The sequence below is a fragment of the Sorghum bicolor genome, chromosome 7, assembly GCF_000003195.3.
Source record: "Sorghum bicolor cultivar BTx623 chromosome 7, Sorghum_bicolor_NCBIv3, whole genome shotgun sequence".
NCBI classification, from domain to species: Eukaryota; Viridiplantae; Streptophyta; class Magnoliopsida; order Poales; family Poaceae; genus Sorghum; species Sorghum bicolor.
Window position 1 is genome coordinate 62,644,735 of NC_012876.2, and position 20,051 is coordinate 62,664,785.

The 20,051-nt window shown below is 39.5% G+C and overlaps 3 protein-coding genes across 3 annotated transcripts; 2 read left to right on the forward strand and 1 right to left on the reverse strand.

Moving 5' to 3' along the window:
• On the forward strand, positions 34 to 4,953 carry LOC8060614 (serine/threonine-protein kinase RIO1). The gene is made up of 12 exons (XM_002444654.2): positions 34 to 446; positions 787 to 915; positions 1,469 to 1,561; positions 1,755 to 1,834; positions 2,009 to 2,122; positions 2,249 to 2,322; positions 2,466 to 2,542; positions 3,339 to 3,422; positions 3,526 to 3,618; positions 3,695 to 3,802; positions 3,903 to 3,977; positions 4,281 to 4,953. The coding sequence occupies exons 1-12, from the start codon at positions 174 to 176 to the stop codon at positions 4,689 to 4,691; spliced, it is 1,611 nt and encodes a 536-aa protein (XP_002444699.1). The 5' UTR covers positions 34 to 173; the 3' UTR covers positions 4,692 to 4,953.
• LOC8060952 lies at positions 5,256 to 15,336 on the forward strand. The gene is made up of 21 exons (XM_021464686.1): positions 5,256 to 5,722; positions 6,242 to 6,490; positions 6,619 to 6,724; positions 6,810 to 6,939; positions 7,017 to 7,303; positions 7,864 to 8,085; positions 8,204 to 8,331; positions 8,422 to 8,496; positions 8,724 to 8,795; positions 9,313 to 9,378; positions 9,464 to 9,575; positions 10,430 to 10,526; positions 11,238 to 11,397; positions 11,476 to 11,524; positions 11,608 to 11,690; positions 11,861 to 12,069; positions 12,966 to 13,052; positions 13,144 to 13,219; positions 13,303 to 13,359; positions 14,438 to 14,550; positions 14,928 to 15,336. Exons 1-20 carry the CDS (start codon positions 5,351 to 5,353, stop codon positions 14,510 to 14,512), a joined length of 2,712 nt encoding a protein of 903 aa, XP_021320361.1. The 5' UTR covers positions 5,256 to 5,350; the 3' UTR covers positions 14,513 to 14,550; positions 14,928 to 15,336.
• LOC8060953 (65-kDa microtubule-associated protein 8) lies at positions 14,612 to 19,642 on the reverse strand. Its single transcript, XM_002445772.2, has 11 exons — positions 19,365 to 19,642; positions 19,079 to 19,282; positions 18,747 to 18,992; positions 18,434 to 18,652; positions 17,888 to 18,043; positions 17,625 to 17,784; positions 17,366 to 17,517; positions 17,191 to 17,278; positions 17,049 to 17,122; positions 15,325 to 15,399; positions 14,612 to 15,108 (listed from the first exon to the last, which is right to left on the reverse strand). The coding sequence occupies exons 1-11, from the start codon at positions 19,446 to 19,448 to the stop codon at positions 14,791 to 14,793; spliced, it is 1,776 nt and encodes a 591-aa protein (XP_002445817.1). The 5' UTR covers positions 19,449 to 19,642; the 3' UTR covers positions 14,612 to 14,790.

Sequence of the window (20,051 nt, forward strand, 5' to 3'; positions counted from 1 at the left end):
CAAAATAAATGAGGATACTAGAGGCCTTCTCGAACTCGAAGTGAGGGTTTCGCCCTGGCCCTGCCTCTCGCCCGTTCTCTCTTCTCTTCTCTACCGCCGCCACCGCCACCGCCACCGCCGGCAACGTGACACGACAAGCCCTCCTCCTCTCTATTGTTCCCAGCTCTACTCCGATGGCCCTCGTGAAGTCGGACGCTGAGGAGGAGTGGTCCGACTCCGACTTCGATGATGATTCCGACAACGAGGTCGGCGAAGCTCTGGACTGGCTCGACGCAGTGGAGGGCCCTGACGGCTCAGCTCGGCCCTCCGGCGCCTTCTCGGCCTCCGGAGGCGGGGCTGCGGCGCGCAGGCCCAACGCACACGGCGGTGTGCTTTCCCGCCCGCTCCAGCCGCTCTCTAACCGCACCCAGAAGCTGGCCTCGCACATTCGTGCTACCCCCTTGGAGGTATACAGCTTTTACATTCAGTGTTCGAAGTAGCTGGTGTTGTGACCTACGAAAGCATTTAAATTTGAGAGAGATAGGACTTAGGAGCTGGGTTTACTGAAATATGGTGGTAATCCTGTGGTGACATGAGACTCGACAATCTATATAACAGTTCCAAGTTTAGGTTCTATGTATATACTGTACCAGTTTGGAGCACGTCTAAAAGGATAGGATGCTTATATAGTACACACAGTTAGAGCACTTTAACTCATGAGATATTTGCGTGAATGCATGACATGCACATTGAGTGTTTCCGTGGTTTGTGTTAATTGTTTCTTGTGATTTGCTCTTAATGATTCAGGAATGGGAAGGTAGGATGAATGTGGGGATGTCAAATTCCGTCACAACTGCAATCAGGGATAGCATAAGGGACACAGCGATTGGAAAAATAAGGAACACTGAGAAGGCTGATCGTGCTACAGTGGAACAGGTTTGTAAAATGTTCTCAGCTAGGTGATGGTGTTTTTCCCCCTGTGCCGCTGTGGGAACTGAGAAGGGCATCCGAGCCAAAAATTTATTGTATATCTGTTTTGATTGGATTTATGCTGTACATGATAAGAATTTGTTTTAGTTAATTAGTTCATTTAACCTCATGTTCTACCTTTGATGTAGCATTTCCAAAAACCCAAACCACTCTGGTATTTGATCCAAATGGTCCAAGGGTCGGATGCATTATAAAAATGAGCAGAACTTCTCTAGTTGGAATATTCTAATTATTATTCTAATTATTGGCCTGTAAATTGCCAATTTTCATCAGACCTTACCTTACTGCCTTTGTTTTTACTATCCATGGCTTGATGTATACCTACAATTGGGAGGCAGAAGTTTCTTCCTTTATACGAGTGTTAACTATGCTATTCTTGATGCTTAGTGTATTTAAATGCCTTAAAAAAGGGTGTATGAGTTGGCTTACCTAAATCTAATGAAGGTTATTCCAATTGAATCATTTCTGAACTCTGAATGTTTTTTGTTTATATATGCAGGCTATTGACCCAAGAACGCGCATGGTTCTATTTAAGATGTTAAACCGTGGTGTCTTTAATAACATAAATGGCTGCATTTCTACAGGGAAAGAGGTAGCTTTAAGTTACAGTGCATATTGGAATGACTTCTTCTATTGTGTACCTAGAAACATAATGAATACACAGCTCCTTCTGTAGGTAGAAGATTTATATGCTCCTTGACCTGCTAGTTACAGATCTCTATTTTCCTGAATTCTGATTGAGTATAATTATTAACATGGCCAACGTTAATCCTATCTATGGGCAGGCAAATGTCTATCATGCAACAAAGACGGATGGTCAGGAGCTTGCAATCAAAGTCTACAAAACCTCTGTCCTTGTTTTTAAGTAAGATTACATTTCAATGATTGTTTATTTCCAACTATGGATACTTGTTGAAACCTACTGCAGAAATTCTGATTATGTGATTATGCTATTTTCCCTTTTGGTACTTGTATACATATACATTATTTGATCTCAAAATGTATGCATGGTAAGAGAATGTATTATTTATTATTGCAGGGATAGAGACCGATATGTTCAAGGAGATTACCGTTTTAGACATGGTTACTGCAAGCATAATCCTCGGAAAATGGTTAAGACCTGGGCTGAAAAGGAAATGAGAAATCTTCTACGGTGGGATTCTTTTAACCAAAGAATGACCTTACTTATCAATTCATTGAATATCCCTTGCTAGTCACGCAAATCGGCAGGCATTGGTTCTGATATATGGTTCCATTCTTTTCTTTGCACTTGTTACAGAGTGAGGGCAGCTGGAATCCGATGCCCTGTACCGTTACTCCTGAGGCTTCATGTATTGGTGATGGAATTCATAGGTAAAATTTATATTAGTGTTTGCCTACCAGATACTTGTCGACTTAATAATGTTTAAGCTGGTAACTTGCTAAGCTTGCTTGCATTACAATAGTACTTCTAATTGTATTGCTGAATGCACCCTAATAAGTTGATTTGATATCAGGGAAAGGAGGTTGGGCTGCTCCTCGTCTCAAGGACGCTGCTTTGTCAGATGACAAGTTGCGTGAAAGTTACTTTGAGGTACACGATATTTCAGACAGCACAGTTGCAACTTTGCAGTTGTTGGATTGACGTGTGCTATGCATATCTGGTCAGTGACCAAAGATAGCTTGTAGGGAGTTTGCTGCATTTTTGCATATCCTTTTGATATAAAGCATAAAACAAAAAGAAAGCTGCAAATTTGAGCTACACGATAGTTAAATTAAATCTCTTATCAAATTAGTAACATTAGGGAGCCTAAGTAAAGATCTGAACCATTATCTTTTAGTATTCATAATCCACTTGCATGGTTCGAATTTGAAAACCAAATACTGTTTCCTCTACGGACCATAATATTAGTCTTGAATATTGCTTGTTGTTTGGGAGTTGTGATTGATGATGGTACAAACAACCTTGTGCTCATTTTCTGACTTATTCATGCCCCTTGTCAATTATTCATTGGTGCATGTTAGGAAAATTGTAGTCTAGTCCACAAATACAAATGGGGCTGGGGTCGTTGTTTTTATGGATTTGAAAATAATTGGGATTGTGTAAATAAAACTTTGTTTGGGGGCAGTTGTAGTTCAGACCGGTTTATGATGGTAATCTACAATTTTTCACCAGCTGCCGAAGTTTATGTGATGATACTGCTCACATATGAAAACCATTTTAGAAGTTTTAGAGATGATTCTTTGCGGCAAGCTATCCCTTTTACGATGGCTGATGTGTATGCATAAAATTATCTCTTTTCAGTTTAGATTTATTTTAATGTTAGAATTCATTGTATATGTATTATTTTCAGTTTTCTCATATTACTTACTGGACCTTTTTTTTTCAGATAATTACAACAATGCGGACTCTCTACCAAAAATGCAAACTGGTCCATGGTGATTTGAGTGAATACAACATTCTATATTTTGAGGTAGTTAAACACTTAAACTCCTGTTAAATAAACCCTTTTCCAACATATTTTACTTTTCAGGTCAACTGTTCCTTATCTCCATTCTGATCTACCTGTTGTCCAGGGCCACCTGTACATTATTGATGTTTCGCAATCCGTTGATCTAGACCACCCTTCAGCTTTGGACTTTCTGAAGGAAGATTGCTTGCATGTTTCTGTAAGTGAAAGTTGAACCCATCACCGCATATATATACTCATAAATTCCTGTGACTGATATGTTCAACACTACACAGGACTTCTTTAAAAAACGAGGTGTTCCTGTCATGACAGTAACCGATTTATTTAATTTTGTTATTGATCAAAGCATTTCTGATGAAGATGTCGATGATTACCTGGAAAAGGTATTTTTGTCTGAGCGTGCCACACTTTCGTCGTTACCATCACTTTATAAAAGCTACGGGCACAATCTGGTTTATTAACAATATTGTATTGTAATCACAGGTTCAGCAAAAAATTTTGGAAAATGGAGGTGCAGTTCCAAACGGTGATGAAATTACTCCAACGGTCATGGTGCAGGTAAGATTAGTTCAGTATTCTCATCGGCTTGGCAGTGCCGTGAATGTAGCTTCAGTGCTTCACACATCTTAATAGCTTCACTCAATCATTAACATCTTAATAGCTTCATTCAATCATTAATATCTTATTAATAGCAGATTCTGCTGATAGAGCTCACTTGTACTTGCTATGTTTTGGCTGTAGTGCATAGGGCATGATTTCTCCTAGATATCTCACTAGTTTCTACTGCCTGTACCTTATTCTGTTCCTTTTATTGTTTCCAATACCATGCGTAATACTAATGTAATCGATTTCTTTGCATAGACGCTGGATTATGTGAAGCAGTGTGAGGCAGATATTGTCAACATGTCAATAATGCAACGCTCATCCTCTGGCTATGAGCCTACAGCAGATAAGCTTTATGACCAGCCTTTGTTAGGATTTGTACGGACTAAAAACACACACGTTGAAAAGGGGCAGGAGCAAAAGCAAGAACAATCGGCACAAAATAAAGTGGAGGCAGAGGAGGAAGATAGCGAATCTTGCTCGAGTTCCGATGAAGATGATTCGTGGCACGAGGTTGATCCCAAGATGGGACCCGAGGAAAGGAAGGCTGCTCGGAAGGAAAACAAGAAGAAAGTGAAGGAAGAGAAGAGGGAGGCTCGCAAGACCAAGATCCCAAAGGCCGAGAAGAAGAAAAGGAAGAAAATGGCGAAGGCAAAGTGCAAGCGGTAGAATGGCTAACTTCTTCACGAATCAGACGACAAGATTAGTGCAAGGTGGAAGTTACACATAGACACACAGTGACCTGTCACAACTCACAATATTGTTCACTATGTTTTCAACTTCTTTGGTTGGTTTCGATTTCTTGTAGATTGGAAAACTACTGGTATGTAATGTGCTCAAATTGTTCCTCTACTTGTATGGCTGTATCTCGAATGGAACCGCAGTCTATTTTTAAGAGAAGAGAGTATAATCCTGGTCCTAGTCTGACTCAGTGCAAAACTGCAAATGGTACCTTTTGTTTTGTGTTGTGCCACTGGATTCTTTGACGTGGTGCAGCTCGCCAAATCCAATGTCTTGAAAGCTTTGAACCGAATTGATCATCATGAAGACAACATATCCTGAAAAAAAAACAAACTAAAGATGTGAACAGCATTCTACTATATTTAAAAGCTTTATTTACGAGTTTGTCAAAATTCCCAAACATGCATGCAGAGAAGAGTTTCCTGGCTTTGCAGTTATTACGCCTTCCATTTCACCTCGAAATAAAGAACTGCTTCAATTTCACATTTCTCTCGAGCTGTCAAGCACACCCGCACAGGCGCACAGCACAAGCAAACCCCCCAAAACCCACCAGGGCACCAGGCTCCGACGCACCTCCGCCGCCGCGAATGCCGGAGCCGCAGGCCATCCTCCCGCTCCGCGCGCTCCCGCCGGACGCGCCGCTGCCCTTCCCCGTCCCCGCGCCGTTCCACCCCCAAACGCCCGGCCCCGGCCCCGGTCCCGGCGGGACCGCCCCGGCCACGCCCCCGAACCCGACCCCTCTGCAACCGCAAACCCCCGCCGCGCCGCCTTCCTCCTCTTCGACGCGGCCGCCGCACCCATGGGAGATCGCCGCGCGAGCCTGGCTAGAGTCCTTCCCCGACGGACGGCCGCCCACCGAGCCCGAGGTCGACGCCTACATCGACGTGCACCGACCCGAGCTCCCCTCCCTCCCCCGCTCCCAGCTACACCAGCGCCTCCTCGCTCTCCGCGGCGACCAGGTAACCTCACTACACCTCACCTGTTTACGAATTATCATGTGACTCCCCCGGTTGTCGAGTTGATGAAATTAATCGGCTTGCGTGCTTTATCTGTTTTTTTTTTGTTTTTTTAATTTTTATTCATCAAATTTGGTGATTGGGGGTGTGGTCTAATCCTGCATCAATCCAATGACCTCTGATCTGGGGTTACTCTCTTGCTCAGTCGTAGAGAATTGAATGGTTACTATGGGGTTGTAACAGAAAGGCAGCAAAGGCCAACATTTTTCAGCTCTTGGAATTCATAGTTGTATAATACTAGCTAGTTTAGTTTCATGATTAGTTTCTTTGAATGTTAAACTCCCGTGTCAAATAGTTCAATTCGGAGCTCTGTACTTCATGCAGTCTGCTGCTTCTGCATGATAGCACTGATGGAACTATCCTTGTCCATATGTGTTTGATACATGCTTGTATTCTAGCCCTATAAGGCCATATTGATCAACAAAACTTTGGCATGGTCACTTTTATTTTATTCTTTGTCAGATTTTAGATGCAGACCAGAGCGCATTCCCGTACAGGTTCCAGCGAACTGATCTATGGAAGCCAGTGTACCAGTGGTTGGAATCTCTTGAGCTGGACTCACTAGTTGCTACACAGCAGATATCAGACTGGCTTACATCGAACCCAAAGATAATGGACAGGCTGGTTGAGAAACATTCAAAATATCATTTGATTCACTACACCCAGAGGATGCACTTGAAGATGCTAAAAAAGAAGGGAAAGCTGCCAAAGGTACACGTCGTTTTCTTGACCATTTGATGGTTTCTGCAAGAAATATTTTTCCCCCTAATTTCTATGAGTTCTAAACTGGCGCTTGACATCCTGGCAAGGGACTACAAAAGCTGACTCTTGATTTGCAGACTCTGCAACTTTCTGCGGCTAGAGCCACAGTTCGACCAATTGCCGCTGCAGTCACTCCAGAAGAAAACATTGTGCCATTACAGAAAACTATACCTCCAGTGACAGGTTTCCTTTCTATTTATTTACATATTTTATTGAAGTGCTACTAGTGTCTCCATGAAAAGTAAGATGACATTCTGGAAAATCGCAGGTATTCCCAGTGTCAGTGCATGCAGACAACAAAGCAGTACTGCAGGCAGATTTGAAGGTGGAAATGCAACTCTTAGGGATAAGAAGACGTCATTGTCCAAAAAGAAAGAAGCTTTGCTCAAATATGAACTGTATGTGGTTAACTCTGAACTATTTATCTGTTAACATGTGAATAGTTTGTGCTAACATGTCCTTTGATGTGTTTCAGTTTGACAGACTTGCAGAACCAATTGACTGCTGTGCTGTTAAAGCAATGTCGTACTGTTGCCATTAAAGAAACAGATTCATCATATGTGGAATTTTCAAATCAAGAGACTAACATGAGTATACAAGGGGCCACTACTGCAAATGCTTCAGCCCCTTCAGAGGCAAAGAAGGTGTTTATCAATGAACAGTCAGTTCCAGGAGGAGCCCCAGAAAGTGAACCTGGGCATAAGAGGAAGAGAAACCCTATCATCGTTACACCTGCATGGTGTTATAGTGAAGCATCAGCAGGTTTGTCATTTTACCTAATATAGGATTAATCATCTTATTATAGCTTCTACCAGTTGATCTTAGATACATTCTTTTTGTTTGGCTCATATGTGCTATTTTTATTTTAAAGAAGGTTTTTTTTTGTATTCAAGCCTTTGAGCAGTACCTTTTCAGCTACCTGCTAAATTTTAGTAAAGAATATTTAATACACAGTGGTTTGGAAGTACAAGCTACTAACATCATCTCCATGCCATAAAGAAAACCATTGTTTATGTTGTCTTTTTTTTTTGCACGTTTGACTGCTCACACCACAAAATTACATCGATTTTGTAAGGGCGTCATGATTCCTGTTAATCTTGGATATTTTGATTTTACTGTGAAGATTAAGCTACAATGTCCTTAGCATGCCGAGATGCACCCAGGAATGCTGGTGTGTAACAACTTGTTTTTCATAAAATGAATATGTTAACCCATAATTATCTGTTTTTAATGAAATTTTGCTTTTTAAGCTATTATTATAAAATCCCAAATATGTTTCAACAGATCTGTATCAACTGACCAAGTGTGGTGACACCATGCAGAAATCTTGCGGAATGAACCAAATACTAGCTCAAATAGTGATGGTTCAAGAAATTTCAATATTTGGAAAGGACATGCTAATCCACTAGTTTCACATAGAGATATTAAGAAAAATATATTATTCTGTCTTGAGGGGCGTGAAACTGGTGTCAGCTGCTCCCAAGCTGCTTCTTATGGAGGTTATGCTGGACGAAATTGTGAAAGATGGACTCCATTTCTTGAAGGCACGTTTGTTTGTAGTTCTGTTATCAAAAGATTATTGCTCAGTTGTTCTTTTTTTCAAAGTTGTGTCTACCTTTTTCATTTTCCTAAAATCATGAGTTATTCTTGATTTTCAATTAGGATGGAATTCACCTGCAGTCCAGTTTGAAGGGCCTGCTGTACATGTTGTGAGAAAAAGTTACCTATCTTGGTGTCCAACTTCATGTGCTTATACGTCAAGTGCTCCTTCTGCTCAGCCTCATGGCAGGGTAAGGATCTCTTATGCATTTGGCAGTGGAATCTTGTGGAAGTTGGAATCTTTAATATCTAACACTTTTTTTGATGTTGCTCTGCCTCAGCAAGGTATCCGCAAAGTTCTTGATGTAAAATTTCATCCAGAAGGGTTGCCTCAGCTTGTTTCTAGCTCTAATGAGGTTAGTGCCATTTATGATTCATGTTTCATTTACTATTCAAGAATACCTTGTATTTCTTACTACTGTTAAAATCACTATTGTACTGTCTTAAGTACCTTTATCTTTGTTCTTAATCATATTTTGTTATCCTTATTTTAAATTATTTGAATATTTTAGCTTGTGTGGGAACTTTGATTATTGGGCACACCCTTTATTCTCTTGGTTTATTTAATATTTCATGAATCCAGGCACCCAATGAATTACTGCTTTTCAATCTTCTTTCTGGAAGGGCAATTCAGCTTAGAGGCCACAATACCAAGGTATGCCAAATAAGTTTTCTTGACGCATTTACAGATTCTGTATGTTCGCTAGTGCATCCATACCTTTCTATCCCCTTGCTTTTGTTGCTTGTATTACAGTATTAGTATCTCTTCCTACATCTGGACAAAAGCTCACGAGTTAAGACCACAGCCATGAAAATAATGATAAAGGTGGTCATGTGACTATATGACATGCTTGAACCTTTCACTTGTAATATTTGCATTTTGTGCTTCATCTTCAATTCTTTGTCACATTACTTCTAAACGTGCCCTATACAATGATGAGAAAGAGAAACTGACTGTTTCATAACTTCATAAGCATATCTGGTTTGTGGATGTGATACAACCAGATAAGAGTATTTGTTGTGCAAGTGCTAACCAATCTGAATTACACATTATAATAGAATGTTTTATTTTTGGATTTCGTTGTTCTTTGGTCATAGTGTTTTTGACATGTTCATGCTTACTTTTACCATGTTGACTAGTGTTGTTACTTAGTTCTACTTATTGTTCTCAGATCCAGTCTATCGCGTTTGCAGTCAAAGGAGCAAGTGTAGTGTCTTGTGCTTCTAATTTATTAAAGGTAACTAGATTTGTTCCTTGCCGATCCCTGCAACTGATGTGAGAATAAAACTGTTTATTGCTTGTCTTCCTGTACTGGAGAATAGGTATGGGACTGCATTACCGGTTCTTGCCTCTATACGCTGGGTGGTGATGACCAAAATTCAGTGGGGCATACTCAGAAAATAAATGCTATGGCAGTGAATAAATGGCAATCATGTATGTGTGCTTTTCATCAACCTTATCTCTTTATCCCACAAATTCCTACATCTTGTATGTCTTATTTACATTTTGTTTAGTTCATAGCTTTCTCCTTTTTTTTTCCTGTATGTTGGTTGTTGTCATGTGGGGTCGCACCTATACGCGACGTAGAAGGGCCCGCGACGTACGCCGTGCGGCAGAACGCGTGGAGTGCGTGGCCAGTGAGGCGCACGGCATGGCGTCCACCAGTGGCTAGGTTTAGATGGAGAGGATAGTTTCCCTTTCAGTTCCTTAATTGTAGGAGCAATTAGCTCTAGTTGGTTTGGGCCTTAGGCCATATATTCTTGTAACCAGGACAATTGAGATCAATCAAGATTATTATTCCTAAACCCTACCTCCCTCTTCTCCAACAACGAAGCCGACGGCTGAGGGGTAAAACCTCACCGGCGAGGACGGAGCGAGGCTACGAGCTCCGTAGCCGCGGTCCAGCTACCTTGGGCGTCGACGCCCTTGACAGTTGTTTTCTTAGACAATTGATGCTGAGCTGGCAGATTTTCCATGGGAAAGAAAATACAGCAACCTTATGTCCGTTTCCATTCTTATGCTGATTGACTCCTATGTCCTATGTAGTACCATATTGTTCTGTTCAATTTTTTGTTCTGATGCCTCACTAGAGTAGTGATTTTGTTGGGTGATGCGTGCAACATCTGTGGAAGATAAGGATATATTAACTGCAGATAATGGTGATAACTTTCTGTGTTGTGTTAGCTCTACTGGTTTCTTCGTTTGCCTTATGTTTCTTCTCTTAAATGAATCATAATTATCTCTATTTTTCTTTATTATTTTGATCTCAACATGGTGTACATTTACAGGTCTTGTTGTCACTAGTGGAGCAAAAGGTGACGGGAAGCTTCTACTATGGAATGCTTTAAGAGGTGAACTTGCTTCTGATCTAAATTCGAACTTGAGGTAACACATGAATTTGTTCTTGTCCATCCCATTTTGTTTTTTTCTCCTTATAAGTACTTGTTCTGCCCTAGTTTACAAGTTTTGTATCATAAGTTATTGTGTTATAGTGTAATATTAACTTGTCTTTTTGAATTTTGTTGAATATAAATTGTTAATGTTTACAACAGTATTTAGTTATTCTCGCTTCGAATGAACCATTTCAAAAGTTAAAAGGACCCAGATGGTCGTTTTGAGAGTTCATGGACCCAGATGAGAATGCAGGAAAAGTTGAGATCCATGATGCTTTTCACCCCATTTTGAATGTTGATGCCTGTTTTTGAGGGGGAATACAGTAGGGGTGGCCCCCACTGTGCATTTTATTAAAAAGAATGTTGATGCTTGTTACCATTTCGTTTTCTTTTCCTGCAACCGTCTCATCCCCTAATTGAGATAGAGTGGTTGCTTTGTGAGGGACAGTTTCCTTATTCTCTCCTTAATACAAAGATACACACCTCTCGTGTTTCTGAGGGGGAAAAACGTTGATACAGTTATATAGAAAGTAGAAAATATATGGGTGCATTTTACAGAGGAAAATTTCCTAAGCTGAGAACTAAAGTGCTTTATGTGGCCTGAGCTTCTAGAGAGGAAAAATGGAAATGATTAAAGTGAAAAATCCCAATATGCTTAAACTGTTAAACCAGACTCAAACCCTGTAAATCTTTGTTAATGTAGGTCCCAGGATATGATCTATCCCTCAGTTGATACAATGGAGTTCTATAGTGAGAATCATCTGGCATGTGGAAGCGATTGTGACTATGGTGGCTCAGCTGTGGTACAATTATGGGATATTGATTCTCCAGAGTCTTATTTATCTTTCTCTGCAAGTGACTCTGTATGTACCTTCTCCTTTTGTTTCTATGTACGTATGACTTTTAGAGGTTAATGGAGGACTAACATATCTCTGTCACAGTACATTACTTCCCTTAAAGTCAACCCTGCTGGCAACACTCTCATTACAGGTTATTTATCCTTTCTGTCACATGGGATCTCCCATATTGCAGCCATGATGAACTGTATTTTTGTCTTTACTTTCAATATGCAGGTTCTGGCGATGGGACTATTGGCTTATTTGACATCCGTACTTGTTCTGCAATTAGCCACTTGTCAGTGGGATCTGGTTGTGAGGTATTGTTGCATAGAAGTTGGAATTAAGGGCTGTATAGTTTTGATTGATAATGTGGAAATTATTTCATTGCTTTTGTGAGACTGAAATCTTTCTTATTGATCTCTTAGTTACTAACATATTTCTGCTCTGAGAAGTGAGAACTGATAATAAATATGTTGCTTCACAACAGGTTACATCTGTTTCATTTAGCAACTGTGGCACCTATTTTTCTGGTTCTAGCACATCAAATAATACTTTGGTTTGGGATACAAGGCTTGTCCCAATAAATCAAAGCAAGGATGTTTCACGAAGCAGAGATATGCGATTTTTTCGGCCTTTACATTGCTTTAGCCATGGTAGTCAGATGCCTACAGCAGAATACACAAGTCAACTGCCAGGGTATGTAAAATGCGGCACTAATCATTATTGCATCTAGTGATTAGTTATGCCTGAAAAGTTGGTGACAATTTATATGAGCTTCAATTGTGAACCTAGTGGAAGTCATCTATACTATGAATTACAATTTAATTTTTCACTGGATTCATGATGGTGCTGTTTCTAGTAATCTGATGTAGATTGTTTCTAGTAATGAAACTAATTTGATATCGTAGATGTTGATGCATTTTTTTCTATAAGCTTGTTGACCTAGGACAAATGCTAAAGTGAACTTAGGACATATACTTATTTACTTTTGCTGTGTTCTATAAATATTTAACCAAAAGTGCAAAATTTGTGCTCTGAAGAACATGCCAATGTCCAAACTCCAAAACATTGCTCATTTATGATGTGGTGTTATAAACTTGTAGTACAAAAAGTATTTTTTTGAGGCAAAAGATATTATTGTTTTCTCATGTCAAATCTAAATATTTTGAAAAACAAAATACTAGGCAAAGCTTGGAACGGGCTGGTGCGTGTATCCCCTTGTACTATGATGACCGACTATTGCTAGTTTCAGTTTTATACCTTCTTTCTTGGTGGCTTTTGTTGGGTTTCATCTCTAGCCTACTCCGCCTGCTCGGGACTACAAGTCTTTGTTGTTGTTTGTCCACTAGGTTACTGGTAACCCCTGCTAATATCCTCTGGTTTGAGACTAAATGTGTTGTTGTTTGACCACTTGATAACCCCTGCTAATACTACAAACATGTCCTGTCTTCATTGTTTCCTACCACATGGTTTGCAGATTGTGGCTATAAAATCTAAATAGTACTCTGTTCATTGTCTTCCAATGCAGCATCCTTTTGTTTTGTTATCCACCTCTGTATAGGGTTTGAGTATCTTCTCTGTTGTCTGTTCAGTCATGTTGACGAGGGTGATCAGGGGGTAAATGCCACACAGTGGCTGCATAACGAACCTGTACTTGTTACTGTAAGTGGTGATGGCAGGTGAGACCCAATGACATACACATTGTGTCATTTTCATCAATCTGCATTTAAGTTATGAAAATGCTTAACTACTAATTTGCTCTGCTTTTAGTGTTGGAATGTGGGATGTTACTCTAGGTCAACCTTGTGTCAGACATATCGTCGCTCATACTCGATGTGCTAATGCGGTGAGCCTATATTGTGATATTCTACTTCTGGGGCTCTTCAGCTTACCTCTTTTGCTATTGATTTTTCATGGTATAAATCCCAGGTTGCTGTAGCCCCTAATGACGAATACCTCTGCACAGGAGGAAGTGATCAGAAAGTTGTGAGTTGCTTATTTGGCCTTTTAGTTTCTTATGTTGCTTATGTCATACTGGAAGAGGTATTGTTTGGATTGTTTTGGTGGTCTACAACAACTGAAATCAGTAGAAGAAATGCAATATATCTTATTATTGATGTGGTTAACTTTTTTTTTCTCAAACACACAGCAGAGCTGCGTATCTTTATATTATAGAGAGAAAGAAAGGGGATAGAAACCCATAGAAGGCAACCCCTATGCCTCACCTGTGAGACAAGAGAAGGTTGCAAGGGGAAAAAAACACCACAGGGCACTCAAACCCTTGTTACAAGGAAGAAACAACCCGACCTTTCTAGCCACTTACACTAGCATCTCTCCACGACCAAAAAATAGCTCCTAAAGTTTTTGAGCAGTGAGCACTAGCGAAGCAGCAAGACTCGATTCCTCTTTGAAGGAATGCTGTGCTGTTGCTAGGGAAGGAATCACACTGTCAAAAACTCTTTTCCTGTGATGTGAAGCCACAAGGCCCATGCTTCCAGGATCATCTTACTGTTCAAATTTTTTTGTTTTCTTTTCTCCACCAATCAGTGAAGTTCTTGTTCCTTCTAGGTACAATGTGCTCAAGTCCAGGAGAGACCAGTAAATTATACCAAAGTTGCCTAGCAAAACACAATTAGTGAGGATGATGTGGTTTACTGAATAGTACTCCCTCTGTTCTAAATTATAAGACATTTTGGCTTTTCTAGGTTCATAGCTTTTGCTACGCATCTAGATATATGTTATGTCTTGATACATAGTAAAAGCTATGAATCTAGAAACGCCAAAACATCTTATAATTTGGGACGGAGGACGTAAGAAATAAAAAATGTAAAATAGCTTGGTTAGTGGTTATGTGAATCGGGCATGGTTTGAAGATATTCATATTCATTATACATATGTATGATTTCTTGCCTTGATGTGCATAACTGACTAATGTGGCCCCTGATGAGGGAAGGACTGTGACTGATATATGATAAACTATTTCCATTTATGGCTGGGCGGAACCACGAGTGTTTCCTTTGTTTTTATGTTTAGCCGGTTCTCTCATTGACTATTGGCTTGCCAGGTTTTATATCATAATAGAAGTGGGCGTACACATCTTAATTGGCGTCTTTCACACCCTCTGCAAGGAAATGATTGATATGCTGCCAGACATCGTAGAATTGTTCCGCTAACATGGTAAGTCACCTTTCCTTTTTGTGCTTTTCATTTGATGATCTCTGTTAGTACTTCAGCACCGAAGGTCCAAAACAGCTAAAATAACATATTTTACTGAATCATACATCAATATATATAAATATGGTATAAGCTGCATACAGAAATACTTCTCTTCACTTTTCTAATAGCTTAAGGGGGTTGTTGCAACTTCACGTTAGGCAGACAAATTTCCGTAGATTTTTAAAGTGGGGAAAAATTAAATTAAATTGGTGAAAGGCCTTGCTTCACAGTTGAGACTTCTGCTTTATCTTCATGAGAGGTTGAACAGCTTCTATTATTTCCCAACACGCCCTGCATACTTCTGTTCCTAATTCTTTTTGCACGCATATCTTTTTCAGCTGGGGAGTTCTCTGAGTCAGGCAGTTGCACTTTGGCAGAAACTTGGCTGGTCCAGATGGATGTGGAGCCAGGACTCGTATTGAAGCCTCTGCTTGATGGACGACTGAAGCTTGTGTTGGGCCTTAACATTATTGAATTCTCAGGCCTCTTTACAAGTAGAGTCTGTATCTTTTTATTCTCCTGTAAACAAATGTTTATGAAATCAACGTCATCCTGACTGATAATAGGTTTCTATTCTTAGATACTGTTTGGATAAGGGGTGTTGGAGTTCAAATCCTTAGGATTTAGTTCGACTTTGAACTAAATCCCTAGAGCAACCCCTTATTTGAGCACCCCTGTATGAGCCAGATTATGTGACTACCAGTACCATCAACCAGTTGACTAATAACTACTCACCCGTTGCCTGTATTTCTCTTCTTCTTTTTCTTTGAGTGTGAACATGTAGTCTTTCAGCATTGCCAGAAGCGGGAGCTGCAAAAGCTTATGTTAGTAGTTTTGTTCAAGAAATTAAGACTTTCTATCATTTGGAATCAGTACTTGATAATCACTCTAGCTGACTTTCATGTCTATTTGATTTTTTTAACGAAATGTTCCAAATTATGGTTCCAATACCAGAAATTTGCTGTGAAGGTTGTTTTTACAGGTAAAGACTAAAGAGTTAACCATGCAAATACAGACCTCAGTGTTTTTTGTTAGGTCGTTTGTGCAATGTTTACTTATGATGAATGAATTACTGCATATGTTAATTTATTTACCAGTACTACTTTGTGGTGTCCGTATGGCTATTTATAGAATACTATTTAAAAAAATAATTATTGGTTTATGGTAACATAAGATCTGTTTGGTAGTGCAGTATTTTGCAATTTTCCTTTGAGAATCACAATCATTTCGTTAATATTTTCTTGTATAGACACTTGCTTTGGCTCTCGCCCTGGTATTGCTTGACTTTTGATAGTCGAGTGTAGTCTTATACTCTTATCTATTTTGTCTTTGGCAACATGTATCCCTCATGCATTGTCCTCCAATAATTTTTAATTCTTTTTTTTACGCAGCCACGTTTTAATGCTAAGGAATAGGTTTGTCCTAGTAAGCTGCCTCTTGGTTGTTTTTCTATGTACAGGGATGGAATATATAGTTTTGCCGGTTTGAACATGATACCATTTCTTTCATGCCTTGCTTTAGTACTTCTTAGCACCAGTCTACAAGTATGTTCTCTTCACTGTCACTTTTGCTTTCAAGACCAACTATTCTAATACCTCTGTTCCAAACTAGATTTGTCCTAAGTGAAATCTCTAACTTTCATCAAGTTATAGAAAAATGCACCCGACATCTACAACATCAAATTAATTTCATTAAATTCTCCATGAAATATGCCTTGATAGTGCATTTATTGAAACTTGTAGATGTTAATGTATTTGTCTAAAAATTGTCCAAGTTTGATAAATTTGATTTAGGACAAAGCAATAGTGAACTATAATTTGGAATGGAGGGAGCATTCGTTATTGTACTTAATATCCTCAGATGATGGCCTTGGAAAAATGCTGTTGTCAATGATGCTGTAGCATAACTACAAACTATAAGAAATGAGAAATGACCATACAGCTTCCCTTCAGGATTTTAGTGGCCTACCTTTTTTGTACTTTCTATTTAATGTTGCACACATAATTTATTCTGTTATTCAGTTTGCTGTTGCAAAATAAGCATATTCACAAGATTCATTTACAGGAGAAGGTTGAATTGATGAAGGTAACGTTTACTTGCTGCCACCTTATCCAGTGACTGCCCTTCCAAAAATACCTAGCCTCTCTATCCATAAATTATAAAGGTTCGAATTTAAAATGCTTCTATGTGCCACTACAATACCAAAATTGTTACATTTGTTCAGTATTTTGGCACCGCTGAAGTATGAAATTTTAGTTCTTTGTAGAGCAATATAAAATCATGTTTATAATAGTTCAAAGATGGGCTGAAGCCATAAAAGAAGTTACTAGTTACAGTTTTTTAAAAGAAAACACGGGCAATCTAGGTCAGTCTAGGATAAATATTTATGACAAGTTAAAATCCAAATTTTGAAAGGATGATTTCAGATCAGGATATGTTTGCAGTTAATGAGTTCGCACCTCATCATAGTAGAAGATCTTGTTTCTCTCCTGTTCCCAGAATTGTGTCTTGGCCATTAACTGCTCTACCAAGCCTGCACAATTTCTAGTAAATATATGTGGCATTTCAGTTTCCATTTTACTCTGTAGATATGATGCATACCTGGAATTTTGTTAACTATAATTCGAGCACGCTCTGCCCTTTTTAAGTGCTTGTGTGCTCCTCTGCTTATTGAGTACCTTCGTTCATCCTGTAGAAAATTATAATCAACTTAGTAAAAAATATACTTCGAGATAAGGCAATGTCTATGACTATGGTCATCAGGCAGCTAGTGCACCCTGCTGTATTCTTCTAGCCACCGCTCTTCATCACATGAAGCCATCCATTTTTCAACCTTATCCATTATGTCTTTCCGGCTTGTGGCCTCCTCTTTTGCTTTGTATATATATTCATCCATTGTCTTTAATAGATCATCATGGACCACATCTCCTGTTCATTTATTCCCCAAATAGTTATATTAGTCAACGCATTGGAGAATGGTAAATATACTTCAGCACTGAAACAAAGATAATGGCATATAACTGTGCCGAACGCACCTGACATTATCAGATTCATTATTTTGTCCATTTCTGTTTGATAAGGCATGTCCATGTGTGATTTCTTGCAAATTTCATCGACTTCTGCTCTCTTTTTTAGGAATAGCTCTTTCATTTTGCTTGCCTTCAACTGATTTAGACGCTGAACTTCAGATTCAACCTGTTTCATTCAATATGGTAAAACTAATAATCTATCAGCATCAAGACAGTTACTTGTCTAACATAATTCATATCTGATATGAAGTTTAGTCTCTGGTCTTTACCTGTTGAATTGTCTCAAGTGTGAGGCTTCCAGGACCTAACATTCCATTTACTGAAGTCATTGCGAGTACCTTAATTTGCCCATATGGTTGGCGCTCCTCCATAGTAGTATCCAGAGTATTCCATAAGCTTGTTAATGCTTTTACAAGGTTTTGGAGCTACAAAATAATACCTGCTTTAGTAATAATATTAATGCAGTTCAAGATTCTCTCACTTTTTCTTTAATATTCACATGGTATATTCCTGTTAGAACTAGGAACAAGAATAACTTGATAATGCTAACATTATTAATGGGTTCAAACTTCAAAGGTGATAATTTTTGTAAGTAGACCAATGAAGTATCTTCTGGATGCATTATGTAAGTAGACCAATGAAGTATCTTCTGGATGCATTATGCCATTTTGCTTTATGCTATTCTTGAACTAAGTATGCTATTAGGTTCTTTTATATAACCTGAATGTATCCTCTGTTTTTCATGCTGTCACTGTGATCAAGTGAAATGAGGCTACTGGCTACAATGGTTGTTACCAAGAAGGATGACAGATCACCTTTTCCCTTCTATTGCTCTTCTCTTCTTTTAGCTGCTGAACAGTCATATTGAGCTTGTTGAGGATGTCATCACTGATATTCTTGGTCTGTTGCTCATTTGGTCCATCTAGCAACCTTGGGTGCACATTAGCAAGTATCTTCAAAGGATCCATTCCCATTACTTTTGCAAAATTGTGAATTAGAACTTTGTATTCTTCCACTTTGCAGAGACGATCACTCTGGAGAAAATAAAATTCTGAAATCAGATCCAGGAGTGTTATAAAATGTTTATGATAGTACATGTTTATCATCAAGTGAAGGATGCATGTATACCTTCTCTCTTTTCAGTCTTTGCAATTCGCTTTGGAACTCCTCGAGTTTCTTTAGTGACAGATCTTCTTCATTCACAGTGACAGCTTCATTCCCTAAGCGTCCTGCAATTTCAGAAGCAATTCTGTGTATTTCAGTTTGAACTTCCATGAACTGCTTTACTCTGGCTTCCTTCCTCATCTGCATTTCTTGTAGGGCAGGTGTAATGGAATTCAGCTGCTCCTTTAGAGTGCCTGCCATTTTCTCAGGCTGCAGAAATGGTTTTCAGGTTAGTTTCCAACCGTTTCTTGTTAGATATGGATAAATGATGAGACCCGCAAGATTTGGATGTTTACACGTCCTGGGAATGATCTTTCTCCAAGGGATAGCAGCAGGTTGGTAAATTCAGCCTCAGATTCAGCTAATGCTTGATGCAGCTGAATCCGAGACATATTTGCACTATTTACTTTTCTTCTGTAAACCTCTTGGCACTCCTGCTCAAGCTCTTCCAGGATTCTTTCCCTTTCATTTTGGTTTTGCCCAACTTCATCCCATATCATCTAAGCACCATGCAGAGTTTAGTAAGCATTTCAGCTAGAGCATAACGTGATATATATGTTTTGTTCAAAAAACTTTGTGTACCTTGAGTTCTTGAAGCAAGTAGGCACATGAAGACTCTGGCAGTGCAGCACCGGGAGCTTTTTCAGTCATCTTGAGTGATCCCATCTCAAGGACCTGACAAACTCAGAGCAGATATTGCTTGGCTGAATTCAGCTGTCCGCGGTACATTACATGCTTAGTAGAGCTGGCCGTGGAGGGCACAGATTTAGCAAGTGTATATGACAGAAAAGCTGCGAAATACAGTGGTGGCTGCTGCTGCGAGTGGGCTTTAGATGCTGGTTTTGCTTGCAAGACACGTAGCATATTTGTGGTGTGGTGGTTGGTGTCGCCATGAGAGCTGCAATGCAACGGAGGGTCCGAAGCTTTGCGAAGAAGGGTCTCTCTCTCTACTCTCTAGCTGATCTGGTGGCCTCTTGAAATTTTAATCAATAATAATAGGAGTAGCCTTAGTGATAGTAATTAATTCTGGAAAAGTTGGGAAGGTCTCGTCTCTTAAGACGTTTCTCCTTTTCATTCATTCATTCAATTCATGTGCTACTAATGAAACAAAAAGATGAGTGTGCTATATCATGCTGATGGCTGCGCTGCATCTTCAGCGGATTGAATTCTGGAGACTTGAGGCGTGAGCTGAGCTTCCAGCTGAAGCCGCACTCTACTGGAGTAATGGGTGCCGCTTTTATTTAGCTTTATTGGATTGGACATGTGCAC

What these genes read in the sequence shown, in the direction of transcription:
- LOC8060614 (XM_002444654.2), top strand. Translation starts at nt 174, where the DNA reads ATGGCCCTCGTGAAGTCGGACGCTGAGGAGGAGTGGTCCGACTCCGAC. An exon ending in ATCGTGCTACAGTGGAACAG is followed by an intron (nt 916 to 1,468) that starts GTTTGTAAAATG and finishes TTATATATGCAG; the next exon opens with GCTATTGACCCAAGAACGCG. An exon ending in ATTGGTGATGGAATTCATAG is followed by an intron (nt 2,323 to 2,465) that starts GTAAAATTTATA and finishes ATTTGATATCAG; the next exon opens with GGAAAGGAGGTTGGGCTGCT.
- LOC8060952 (XM_021464686.1), top strand. Translation starts at nt 5,351, where the DNA reads ATGCCGGAGCCGCAGGCCATCCTCCCGCTCCGCGCGCTCCCGCCGGAC. An exon ending in CTGCTCAGCCTCATGGCAGG is followed by an intron (nt 8,332 to 8,421) that starts GTAAGGATCTCT and finishes GCTCTGCCTCAG; the next exon opens with CAAGGTATCCGCAAAGTTCT. An exon ending in AGTGAATAAATGGCAATCAT is followed by an intron (nt 9,576 to 10,429) that starts GTATGTGTGCTT and finishes GTACATTTACAG; the next exon opens with GTCTTGTTGTCACTAGTGGA.
- LOC8060953 (XM_002445772.2), bottom strand. Translation starts at nt 19,448, where the DNA reads ATGGGATCACTCAAGATGACTGAAAAAGCTCCCGGTGCTGCACTGCCA. An exon ending in GGCTAGAAGAATACAGCAGG is followed by an intron (nt 17,279 to 17,365) that starts GTGCACTAGCTG and finishes AATTTTCTACAG; the next exon opens with GATGAACGAAGGTACTCAAT. An exon ending in AAGAGAAATACAGGCAACGG is followed by an intron (nt 15,109 to 15,324) that starts GTGAGTAGTTAT and finishes ATTTGTTTACAG; the next exon opens with GAGAATAAAAAGATACAGAC.